This window comes from Hypanus sabinus, chromosome 29 (genome assembly GCF_030144855.1).
Source record: "Hypanus sabinus isolate sHypSab1 chromosome 29, sHypSab1.hap1, whole genome shotgun sequence".
NCBI classification, from domain to species: domain Eukaryota; kingdom Metazoa; phylum Chordata; class Chondrichthyes; order Myliobatiformes; family Dasyatidae; genus Hypanus; species Hypanus sabinus.
The window spans coordinates 6,509,784-6,523,325 of record NC_082734.1 but is presented as its reverse complement, the minus strand read 5'-3'; the positions used below and the strand labels follow the sequence as shown (position 1 = coordinate 6,523,325).

General features: G+C 42.7%; 1 protein-coding gene across 1 annotated transcript in view; it reads left to right on the top strand.

Annotated features, from left to right (window-relative positions):
• Window positions 1–13,542, top strand: part of LOC132382754 (glutamate receptor ionotropic, NMDA 2B-like) — a 332,180-nt gene that overhangs the window by 121,852 nt on the left and 196,786 nt on the right. The window contains exon 2 of the mRNA XM_059953212.1: window positions 563–1,161. Coding sequence (XP_059809195.1) covers window positions 563–1,161 — 599 coding nt within the window. The remainder of the gene's footprint in view (window positions 1–562; window positions 1,162–13,542) is intronic.

Sequence of the window (13,542 nt, the reverse complement as noted above, 5' to 3'; positions counted from 1 at the left end):
CAGAAGCAGTACTTGAAACATTAAATGTGTACCCTCAGGCCTCTGCACCTGCTCTCTGATGGGCAGGTCCTGGGGGATGGGAGTCCTTCACGATGGATGGCATCGTCTTTGGAAGATGTTCTTGATGGAGGGGAGACTAGTCCCCATGATGGAGAGGGCTCCGCAGCTTCCTTCAATCATGTGCTTTGCCTTTTCTTTGGTGGGGGGGGCGGGGGGAACCAAAAAGGGGGAGAGATGGAAGGGGGAAGGCGACGAGGTTAGAATGCAATCAGAAACATTGAACAATGTTTTGTGGAGGAAGGGAAAGTGTGAGTGCAAAAACTGACATGGTCTCACTGGGCGAACCATAGCGTAGCGGTCACCAGTTCAATTCCTGCTCTGTCTTCTAATAGTTTGTATGTTCTTCCGGAGAATGCATATGGGTTTCCTCCCACGTTTCAAAGATGTACAGTTAATTGGTCCCATGGGTATAACTGGGCAGTGCTGGCATTGGGGGCCAGAAGGGCCTGTTATCACTAAATTAAAAAAAAAATTAATCCCTCTGCTCTGGTTTGTGTTGTAGGATGACTCATCGATGTTCTTCCAGTTTGGCCCGTCCATCGAGCAGCAGGCCTCAGTAATGCTGAACGTGATGGAAGAATACGACTGGTACATTTTTTCCATTGTAACAAGTTATTTCCCTGGATACCAGGAGTTTATCAATAAGATCCGAAGCACCATTGAGAACAGTTTTGTTGGTTGGGAGATGGAGGAGGTCATGTCACTGGACATTTCGGTAGACGATCGTGAGACCAAGATCCAAAACCAGCTGAAGAAGTTACAGAGCCCGGTCATCCTCTTGTTTTGTACTAAGGACGAGGCCACTTATATTTTTGAAGTGGCCGAGTCCGTTGGCCTGACGGGCTATGGCTATATCTGGATTGTGCCCAGCACAGTGACCGGGAATACAGACATCATTTTGCCAGAGTTCCCGACGGGATTAATTTCTGTTTCCTACGACGAATGGGATTACGGACTCCCGGCCAGGGTGAGGGACGGAGTCGCCATCATCACCACAGCGGCCTCAACCATGCTGGCCGAACACAAGGAGATCATGGAACCCAAGACCAGCTGCTACAGCGTGCAGGAGAGGAGGGCTCACCAATCGAACACCTTGCACAGGTAAGGCGTGACTCTGCTGAATTTCTCACTGTTGACTTGCGAGACGATGATGCAATTGATGGGATTCACTTTGGAGCGTCCTAAAATGTCTGCATAAAAACGTATTAACCTTTCTGTATAGTTGTTTATTGGCTTGTATTGTGATTTGCGGCTGGTCGTTCATTGACGTGAAACACGGTCTCGGGTCTGGCGGTGACGTGTAAAACTTGATGTAGTGACGCAGTGCGTGGTACCACAGACCAGAACTGAACTATACCATGAAGTTTTTGTACCGCATCCTCCGGCTGTAATTGAACTGCGCTGCTCCCATAAGAAGGGCGCAATATTTCAACCAGGGTCATTCTTTGTAGAAGTGTGGCTGGCATTGCAATCCTGTTATTGCCATCATTTCACAAGCGTAAGGAAGCCTTGGAGGTCTGCCTTGTGTTGGACCTGTTTACAGCCAGTGCCACAAAATCTCATTCCCTCTGCTAGAACTTGTTGCGTGAGCAGAAAAGGGCGATGCACCGGTGGGAGAACGGAGACCTGCGATGTATTTAAGTTACAACGTGGGAACAATCTTCCTTTAAGCCCATCGCCTCTTACCGGGGGCATAGGCTGCCGGCAGGAGCTTGCCAGAGTCCTCTGTCCTGGGTTAGTATTTCAAATGGTCCCCAGGTATAGCTCACCTTCGAAGATCCACCCCCGCGCAGGGTTCGGAGGTCTTTGGAGCTTCTGCTGGCGTTTGTGTAGCCCTGGGATGAAGCTGGAAGCCCAATGCCCAACTCTCCTCCTTTCGGAGCCGGGCTTGGGGCCAAACATGGCGGAGTTATTGGAACAGCAGTAATAATAATAATAATAATAATAATAATAATAACAACAACAACAACAACTTATTTATAGCTCTTCTCATCCAGACGATGTAGTTCCAAGTGCAATACAATGGGATAAGATGCAAACATGAAAATAAAAGATCTGAGTTAAAAGCCTGGTTAAACAAATAGGTTTTGAGCTGGCGTTTAAAAGTGTCGACTGAGTCTGCATCGTTTAATATTTTGGGTATTGAATTGCACAGCTTAGTTTAAAAAAAAGACGACCTGCCAATTAATCATCCATTTAATCTGTGTCGGTGTTAATTCTGCAGGAGTTCTAATCATGTTTAGTAACTGTTCCTTTATCCTTTCTGCTCCTTTCCTTCACCCCCTCATCCAAACTAATCCTGAATGTTGAATTCGCTTCTGTCTTAAGTGAACTCGCAGCTCTCCGAGCAAAGATATTATCCAGCCCTCGGGTCTATATATTTAATCGCGTACCACTGAACTCTGGATATTGAGTCCTCAATTAATCCTTCTAATCTTGTCTCATCCATTCATGCTTTTAAACATTCCCAGCAATATTCCATCAAGAGCGTGCAACGTTCTAATAAAACCTGACTCAAGATTCCAGGTTTCTCTTTATATTGTAAGTCTATTTTATCAGTCTGTAGAGACAGTGGGGCTGTTCTGCACCCTCCTGAAAATGTTAAGATTTTGTAGAATCTGTGTGGTTCCCCCCACCCCCCAACTCTTTAGCATACCAATGGTGAGAGTTAACCAAGACTGAAATACTTTCCTAAATAATTGGTTTCATTAACATTATAATATGATGGTTTGCAGACTTTATCTGGGAACACAGCCCAGAAGCGAGGGTGATTAACTTCTAGTTGAGAGAATGCGTTTAATTGTTGAGGTCGACTTTGAAATGCTTCTGTTAAAAAGCTATATTTTATAAATCTTCATTGCTGACAGAATAAGCTATTTATAGTTTCGAATTCTCTCATTGTTTAAGAAGATAGTTCTCTTTATTATGGTTTGCTGACCTCTTTTGAAATTCTGACGAATCTTGAATGCAGCAGTTAACCGTCTCTTTTTATATTCTTTATTCTTAAGCAATAACTTCATCCACAAAACCTTTCAAGTGTGGTTAAATTTACCAGCTGGCTGACATGCCTTGTGATTTTGGTCAAATTTGAACTAATTAAATTCTGATTTCCTATCAATATTTCCAGCTTTACAAAGAGGAATTAAAACTTCATTGTTATCATTATTTTTCCAGTAGATTCAATGTTGGCAAGCGCTATAACCAGTGAAAACAGATTCTAAAATTTGTTTCAAATACAGAAAATTATTGCCAACGTCCAAATCCGAAATGTAAACAAAACCTGCCGGAAATGATCTGGAGGTCGGGCAGGATTTTGTGGAGAGAGAAAACGTTGAAGGTTGATGCCATTTCCCCTGGATTTTTAACTTAGCAAATCAGAAATAAAACAGTTTTGGTGATAAGGCGGCGGCGAGGGTCACTTGACGGATAAACTGTATTTTATTTAAGTGCAGCTTTGGTGATTTATAGGTAATATTCCAAAATTCAGCTCGTTTTTGTAGAAAAAAACGAAACCTAGTGGTTCGTGGTCTGGTTAGAGTCATATGTTACATCAAGAGTGCAGTAAAACGGGAGCTTATAATTTCAAATTTGCAATTTCGAAGGGGTGACTGAGAAAGCGATCTCTGACGGCACAAATATAACCTAGTCAAGGATCAGGCGGGATGATCGACCCAGGAATTAATTTAAGGGAAACAAACACATCAAATAGAAATTAAATCGTTGCTACGCGTGCTGTTATGGCATTAGCTGCCCCTTCAGATCCGTGTCTAAAAGAAAGATTCAGAAATTCTAATCAGACCTAGTGTGCTGACTATGTTGGAAGGAAACAAAGGCATTTCGTGTCCGCTGTGTCTGTTGTTGCATTTTTACTTTCCATGACTCAGAAAGGAGCTCGCATCGCAGGCAAAGAACGCACAATTAAAACAATAGTTCTATTTATCGAAGCTCTGTTGCTGTTGTGATATTCCCGACCTGATCTTAAAAGGATCGATTCCGCCATTCTGCAGTCGTTAATGGCACATGTTCATACCCAGAGCGCATTGCGCAAGAGAATACGCCCAATATGTCTTGGCGGCAACCTGCACATTGCTGCATGGGTGCTCTGTCCGCGGAGGAAGCAGCTCAACAACAGCAGTGCAGGCGATGTACTGATTACCGAATGCAGGTGGTTTAACCACACGAGCAGCAAATAGTCCCGATTGGAATGACCGTTTGATAGTTTATAGCGCATGAAACATATTTGGCGTTGGTTTAAATCCAATACTAACCGGGAAATATAATAATAATATCAGGATTTGCAAAGCTAGTGCATTTACGGACGTGAGTTTTGTCATTCAGCAGCTCGTGTTGATCATTTTCTATTAAAAGTTGACATACCAATAGACATGATTATAATATGTCACAACAAGGTTTGAAATTATTCAATAAATCTGCTCAAGCGAAATAAAGGTTTTATTTCTGAGGCTGTTCATGCATTTAAGGGGCAAACGTGCGGTGTCGCTGCGATTTGTTTGGAGAGACATCGGCGTTTGACCAATGATTGAGGAGAAGGCGGGACAGTCAACTCCGTCCTGACCAATAGGATGGTTAATTTATCGCTGCGTTTTCTACTTCGACATTGGAATATTAATATTTCTACCTTTAATGTAATAACTTCTAGCACAAGCAGAACTGCTTTGAAATTTAGTTGGAGTCAAGAAATTCGGGCAACTTGGCCCTATCCTGTAGTAACCCTTTTGAAGGTTGGTGAATGGCTATGAACGTTGACATCGGGAAATACACATTGCTTTGAATTGGTGCAGTTGAGTTAAATGACTGACCTTTAATCATGAAACATAGTGTCGTTATTTTAAGTTCTCGATCCAAACATGTAACAGGATCTCTTTCCAATATTCAGTATGCTCCCCGAATGAAGAGCCGGTGTCTCGATGCAAACGGACACTTTGTATTGGGATTTTTTCTATACTTTTTTTAGTTGTTGTTTTAGTTGTTGTTCCAAAGACGGATGTGGACTACAAACATGGAACCTATCTCTTCCCTGTGGCAGTGTGGTTTGTAACCGGCTGACCTCAACAAGAACAGTGCGTTAATTGTAGAACACAATGGCAGATCTTGCTACCCAGAATGCAGCGCGTCGCAGAAAGTGCTCTTCTTTTGTAGTGGAAACCGGCATAGCCGCAGTGGTTCTTTGTCTGAGAAACATGCAGCGGGTAAACGTGTTCAAGATTGTTGAATGTCATTTACTGTACATACGTGTAAGGAAAACGAAATAATTGTTGCTTTGGATCCGATGCAGCACAAAAACACAGCAGAAAAAGAGCACAGTAATAAAAAAAAACACACACGATAAATACAAATACATAGATTGAGTGTGTGTCCATAAAGAGACACTGGGCTGTACATAAGGTGACTGATGGGAAATAATAAAGTAGAGGTGCAGCTAGTGGGTGGAGGTGTTGATCAGCCTTATTGCTTGGGGAAAGGGACTGTTCTTGAGTCTGGTGATCCTGGTGTGAATGCTACATAGCATCCTAGCTGATGGGAATGGGACAAACAGTCCCTGAGCAGGGTGTGTGGGGTCATTCAGGATGTTACTGCCCCTGATTAAGCTGACATTTCACAAAATGTGCAGCAAGGGATATTGCTGGCATGCAATATTACACTGATAATGTTACACTGGTAAAAAGTGAGGTACCTCACTTTTTTAATATACATTATTTTTGTTTTTGCACAATTTTTAATCTATTCAATAGATTAAATAGATCTATGCTATAATTGATTTACTACTTATTAATTATTATTTTTTCTTCTATATTATGTACTGCATTGAACTGCTGCTGCTAAGTTAACAAATTTCACGACACATGCCAGTGATAATAAACCTGATTCTGATTCTATAAACCCCCCCCCCCCCCAGATAAGGCCTGATCTTGGGCGCATTTTAAATCATACACATCTATTCAAGCCTGTGAATGGAATAAGTTATTTTTCAATATTCAGCAATCGCGGAACAAGGTATCAGCTGAAATTTTGCTTATTAAAATCTAAAAACAAATTCAGTGAGTAAATTCATAATTTAGTTTCATTAGCAGGTATTGAATTTCAAGACTTTTAAAATTATGGAAAAGTTAAATTTTCTTTGGTGTGTGTGGGGTGGGTTGGGGGAGGTAGCATTTTTCAAGGCGCAGATTTTTTGCTTGGAGCAAGCATTTTGAAAATGCCGGAGTTGTTCTCTGAAATGCAGCATCTTCGCCGATAGCCGACAGTAAACCACCCGAAGCCTTTGAAAGTGACTGAGCTTACGAAAGCACCATGTGCACAGAGGAAATCTGCGGAATCTTTCCAAGAGCTGTTCTGTCAAAATCCGACTGGCAAATTACCAAGTCGTTAACCTTGCTACCTTTCTTTCATAGCCAGTACAAATGGGAACAACATTTTGCAGCGGGCGTGTTTGCTCGGCACAGTAGGAGAATCAGATAATATTACACCTGATTCAGATTGAGGTATCTTTTACACAATAACATTGAATTAGATTTTTTGATGCCATTAAGATATTGGCATGGAGGAATAAAAGGCTAATTATGGATCCGACTCGGGAAGTGAATGGTTAGATTTAGACTCTGAATGGCTTTGCAATATCAAAGATTGAGATGGAAAATGATCTCGGTATGGGACCAACAAAGGCAGAAGGATAGTAAACTAAAAACCAAAGTATTAGACAACTTTTGGAGGGCCATGATAAATACGTAATTCCTTTACAGGTATCAACTTGGGCATCTCGTGCATAAATGTGAACAATTTAAGGCAAGTTCAAAGTACATTTATTATCAAAGAATGTATAAATTGTACAACCTTGAGATTTGTCTGCTTACAGGTAGCCACAAAGCAAGAAACCCGAAACAACCCAATTAAAGAAAAAAAAGAATAAGAGACCAGCAGCCCATGTGCAAGAGACAGAAAGATAAAGTAAATTTATTATCAGACTATATACACATGTACAACCTTGAGATACATTTTTTTGCAAGAAAACACAGAAATACAATAAAATCTGTGAAAAACCATTAATAAAAACTTTGTTTACCAGAAGGAGAAATTGATAGTTGGAAGTTATCCGGATGGAATATAAGGCCAACAGAAGTCAGCAGGTAAGGATGGGACAGGTCACTTCGGATACTCGAATCACCAACACCAGCGCCCCCCAGGGGTGTGTCCTCTCTCCACTGCTGTTCTCCCTCTACACCAATGACTGCACCTCCTCCAACCCCTATGTGAAGCTTTTGAAGTTTGCAGACGACACCACCGTCATCGGACTCACCCAGAACAGTGATGAGTCTGCATATCGACAGCAGGTGGACCAACTGGCGCTCTTGTGCAGTTGGAACAATCTGGAACTGAACACGCTCAAGACAAAGGAGATGATAGTGGATTTCAGGTGACATCCCCCCGTTATGTCCCCCCTCACAGTCCTCAGCAGCCCTGTGTCCACCGTGGAGAACTTCAGGTTCCTGGGAACCACCATCTCTCAGGATCTGAAGTGGGAGCAGAACATCAGCTCCATCCTGAAGAAGGCCCAGCAGCGGATGTACTTCCTGCGGCTCTTGAGGAAATATGGTCTGCCTCAGGAATTGCTGCTGCAGTTCTACACTGTAGTCATTGAGTCTGTCCTGTGCACCTCCATCACTGTGTGGTTTGGAGCCGCCACCAAGTAGGATAGAACCAGACTACAGCGCACAGTGAGGACTGTCGAGCGCATCATTGGAGCCTCCCTGCCCTCTATTGTGGACCTGTACTCTTCCAGGTTGAAGAAGAGGTGGGGAACATCATAAAGGACTCCTTCCATCCTGCGCACGGTCTGTTTGAACTGCTTCCGTCTGGTAGGCGCTTCAGATCCCTCCAGACTAAGACTAATAGGCACTGGAGAAGTTTTTTCCCTACTGCGGTCACTTTGCTGAACAGTTAACTGTCCATTAACTGTTGGCTAACTATTACTTGGATTGCACTACCTGTATGTATAATCTATATTTTCATTTATATTTTTCATTATTATTGTTATGAGCAGAGAGACAACATCTGCTGGAAGTAAGTTCCTTGTATGTGCACAGGTACTTGGCGATTAAAGTCTGATTCTGATTCTGATGAACACTTCCTCACTAATTTTCCCCTCTCTTTTTGCTCTACTTATTTAATTTAATCTTATATGGTTCAGAATGTTGGACAGTATCTAGTAACATGAGGAAACAAGTTGAAGCAGCAGAGATGTGGTTTTTGAGGAGGATGCAAAGAATACCATGGACAAAACGAATATCTAACGAGGATGTCATGAACAGAGCAAGCACAAAAAGAGAAATGATGTATGAGATCATGAAAAGGCAACGTGACTTCATCGGACATGTGATTAGGAAAGAGGAGTTAGAATGCACGGTAATTATGGGAAAGATTGAAGGGAAGAAAGCAAGTGGAAGGCAAAGACAAATGATGATGGAGACAGCTGCAGAGAACTGGAAATGAATACCAATGAATTGATCCACTTGACCCGAAACAGGAGTGTGTGGGCCTTGGCAGTCAAAGCTCAAACTGGGCATGGCACCTGATGTTGATAATTTATTTTATCCTTATATTTTTTTTTGTAATTTATAGTTTTTATTATTATGTATTGCAATATACTGCTGCTGCAAAACAACATATTTCATGATATATGCCAGAGATATGATATAATATGATGAGAGGAGACATGATAGAGGTGTATTAAGAGGAATAGACAGAGTGGACAGCCAGCGCCTCTTCCCCAGGGCACCACTGCTCAGTACAAGAGGACATGGCTTTAAGGTAAAGGGAGGGAAGTTCAAGGGGGATATTAGAGGAAGGTTTTTCACTCAGAGAGTGGTTGGTGCGTGGAATTCACTGCCTGAGTCAGTGGTTGAGGCAGATACACTAGTGAAGTTTAAGAGACTACTAGACAGGTATATGGAGGAATTTAAGGTCGGGGTTATATGGGAGGCAGGGTTTGAGGGCCTGTAATGTGCTGTACTATTCTATGTTCTATATTAAGCCTGATTTTGATTTCCTTATCCAACCTGTTCTAGAACAACCAAGGGTGTTTGGCTGTGAAATGGCAGCAAGCCACTTGGTTCAAGGTCAGCTAGGAATAGAACAAATGCTAGACCAACCAGTGATGCCAGGTTCCGGAAAGGGATTGGATTCTTTTGCATTTTTAGATGACCATTAACTGTGCTGTGCGCCTAAGCCCTTTACTCGTGTGCTTAGACCTGGCCAAGGAAATAAAACAATGTGGACATGAGATTCTGCTGGAATCTGGCCATGTTGAGAATACACTCATTGGCCACTTTGTCAGAATATCCTAATAAAGTGGCCACTGAAGGTATGTTCATGGTCTTCTGCTGCTGTAGCCCATCCTCTTCAAAGTTCAGCATGTTGTGTGTTGAGCGATGCTCCTCTGCACACCACTATAGTAATATATAGTTATTTCAGTTACTTTTGTTTCCCTGTCAGCTTGACCCAGTTTGGCCATTCTCCTCTGACCTCTCTCATTAACAAGGCATTTTTGCCCACAGAACTGCTGCTCGCTGTTTTTTTTTGCACCATTCTCTGTAAACTCTAGAGCAGGGGTTCCCATCCTGGAGTGTATGGCATAGCAAAAGGTTGGGAACCCCTGACCTAGAGACTGCTGTGTGTGAAAAATCTCGGGAGATCAGTAGTTTCTGAGATACTCAAACCACCCCATCTGGCACCAACAATCATTCCACGGTAAGAGTCACTTAAATCACATTCCTTCCCCATTCTGATGTTTGGTCTGAGCAACAACTGAACCCCTTGACCCTGTCTCCATGCTTTTATGCATTGAGCTACTGCCACATGATTGGCTGATTCAATATTTACATTAATGAGCTGGTGTACCTAATAAAGTGGCCATTCGAATGCATGTGTTGCTGCTGTTCAGCAAGGCACAGTGAAAATACCTAATTGCCAGAGGCTCTTCTGAGAGGAGAGAGAGTTGAGATGATTTTTTTTTCTCTCTGAGATGAGTTCTTGGCACTCTGTTCCTCAGAGGCTGTTAAAAGCAGAGCCTTCAATATGTTTGAGAGAGAGACTGATAGATTCTTGATACGTAAGGGAGAGAGAGATTGGATACGTGCAAGACCTGCAGATGCTGTAACCTGGAGCAAAATGCAGACTGCTGGAAGAACTCAGCAGGTCGGGCGGCATCTGTGGAGGGAAATGGACAGTCCGTGTTTGAGGTTGAGGTCCTTCATCTGGACTGGAAGGTTCAAAGTAAGTTTATTATCAAGGTACATATATGTTACCATATACAACCCTGAGATTTATTTTCTTGTGGGCATTCACAATAAATACAAAGGAACCTCAACCGAATCAACGAAAGACTACAAACAACCAATTTTCAAAAGACAACAAACTGTGCAAATATAAAAAGAAAAATAATAATAAATAAATAAGCATTAAATACTAAGAACATGAGATGAAGAGTCCTCAAAAATGAGTCCATAGGTTGTGAGAATAGTTCAGTGATAGGGTGAGTAAAGTTGAGTGAACTTATCCCCTCTGGTTGTGGGGTAATAACTATTCCTGAACCTAGTGGTGCAAGCCCTGAGGCTCATGTACCTTCTTCTTGATGTCAGCAGTGAGAAGAGAACAGGGCCTGGGTGGTGGGGACCCTTGATGATGGATGCTAATGATGGGGTAATCACTGGGAGAGTGAGGGGTATAGTGATGAAGCCACAGTCAGATTAGGCAGGATCTTACTAAATGGTACATCAAGAGTTGGAAATGTAAACCTTGGGCATTTCTTGCCTTGACAGATGGTGACTGAGACACAATCCCATTTCAAACTGCATTGGGAGTGGGAGAAGGGGGTGGGAGGTAGGGGGGTGTTCTGAATTCAGTGATCAGGAAGATGGTGGAGTCCATTATTAAGGACCTAAAGCTTCTGTACCTTCTGGTGGTAGTGGAAAGAGAGCATGGTCTGGATGGGGCAGGTCTTTGATAACAGATGCTGCTTTCTTCGGGCAGCGTTCCACGTAAATGTGCTCAATGGTGGGGAGGGCTTTGCCTGTGATGGACTGGGCTGTAGCCACCACTTTCTGTCGCCATTCCTGGGCAACGTGTTTCCATACCAGGCTGTGATGCAACCAGTCAGGGTACTATTCATTGTGCACCTATAGAAGTTTGTCAAAGGCATGCCGAAATCTACACAAACAAAAATAAACTTGGATCTGATACCAACACTTAGTAAGTCTTGGGCCAGGGCACAGGCTTTGTACTTTAAGGTTGTTTAAGGCACCTGAACCAATGCAGACAATTTCACTCACCTCAACTCTGAATTCACTCCACAACCTAGAGAATCACTTTTAAGGCCTCTATGACTCATGTCTTCAGCATTTATTTAATTTGCACAATTTGTCTTTTGCACATTGTCTATGTATAGTTTTTTTCATAAATTCTATTGTAGTTTATTTTCCTGTTAATGTCTGCATGAGAATGGATAGTGACTGTCACCCAGGATACACACTCTTCTCATTGCGACCATCAACGAGGAGTAATGGAGCCTGAAGACACACACTCAGCAGCTTTCCCCCCCTCCACCATCAGATTTCTGAATGGACAATATGAGGGGTGATTGATAAGTTCGTGGCCTAAGGTAGAAGGAGTCGATTTTAGAAAACCTAACACATTTATTTTTCCTACATTTACACACTTAGTCCAGCAGTCATGGAGCATAGGATCCCTTCTTTGTAGAATTCGGCATCTTGGACCTCCAGAAATGGTCCATGGCAGGGGTGATTGATAAGTTTGTAGCCTAACGTAGAAAGAGATGAGTTATTAATTTCAAACTTCCTGCATTTTCACTCAAAGAGTTGACCCACACGTGCATGTAACGAGAGCTGTATATCTCATCTCCTTTCACCTTAGGCCACAAACTTATCTATCACCTCTGCTGTGGAGGACCAAGATGCTCTTGTTACATGCACGTGCAGTTCGACTCTTTGAGTGGTAATGCAGAAAGTTTGAGGTTAATAAATCCTTCTACCTTAGGCCACGAACTTATCAATCACCCCTGCTGTGGACCATTTCTACAAAGAAGGGATCTGCATGCTTCACGACCGCTGGACTAAGTGTGTACATGTAGGAGGGGACTATGTTTAAAAAATAAATGTGCTAAGGTTTTCTAAAATTGACTCATTCTACCTTATTAAATCACACCCTTCATAAATACATGAACACTACCTCAGTGTTTTTCCCCTCTCTTTTTAGTTACTTAATTTAATTAAATTCACTACCCTGTGGCATGGTAGAGTAGTGGTTAGCACAGTGCTTTACAATACAAGAGTTTTACGTTCTCCCCGTGACCACTTGGGTTTTCTGCAGGTGCTCCAGTTTCCTCCAGCAATCCAAAGTCATACTAGTTAGTAGGTTAATTGCTCATTGTAAATGGTTTCATGATTAGGCTAAGATTAAATCGGGGAGTCCTGGGCACTGTTCCTTCAAAGGACTGGAAGGACCTATTCTGTGCTGTGTCATAATAAAGAAATAATTATGTATTTATTGTAATTCACAGTTTTTATTACTATGTGCTGCCACATAACAATGGATTTCATGACATATGCCAATGATACGAAATTGGATACTAAAAGTTGATTTGTGCAAGAAACAAACAGTCCGCACCTTCTCCTTGAGCTTTCTTATGCTCTCCTGGCCTGACAGGAAAGTCCACACATTCTCTGCGAGCTCTCACGTGAACTTCTGACCTGACAGGGAAGTCATAGTAAGCACCTCCATTGAACATGAGTTTTTTTAACATGAGTCTGTATCCAAAACAACACACACAAAATGCTGGAGGAACTCAGCAGGTCAGGCAGCATCTATAGAAATGAATAAACAATTGAAGATTTGGGGTGAGACCCTTCTCCAGAACCAGAAAGGAAGGGGAAAGATGCCAGAATAAAAAGATCGGGGAAGGGAAGGAGACTTGCTGGAGGGTGGTAGCTGAAGCCAGGTGGGTGGGAAAGGCTGGAGAAGATAGGAGAGGAGAGTGGACCATAAGAAAAAGGGAAGAAGGGCACCCAGGGGGAGGTGATAGGCAAGTGAGAAGAGGTAAGAGGCTGGAGTGGGGAATAGAAGAAGAGGGAAGGGGGGGGGAGGGAAGATTTTTTTACCAGAATGAGAAATCGGTATGAATGAGAATTGGAATGAATCGAATGAGAAATGGGTAGCTGGAGGCTACCCAGATGGAATATACGGTGTTGCTCCCCCACCCTTGAGGGTGGACTCACCTTGGCACAACAACTCATCTTGGTCTGTGTGGTAAACCATGTATATCTGTCTGGACATACCTGGACATGTTCCTCTGCTGACTGCTCCTGTGGCTCCTCCGACAGACCCCTGAATAAAGGCAATTGTGTCACTGCTCCTCCCACAGCCCAGGAGAGACATATAGCATGGACGTGG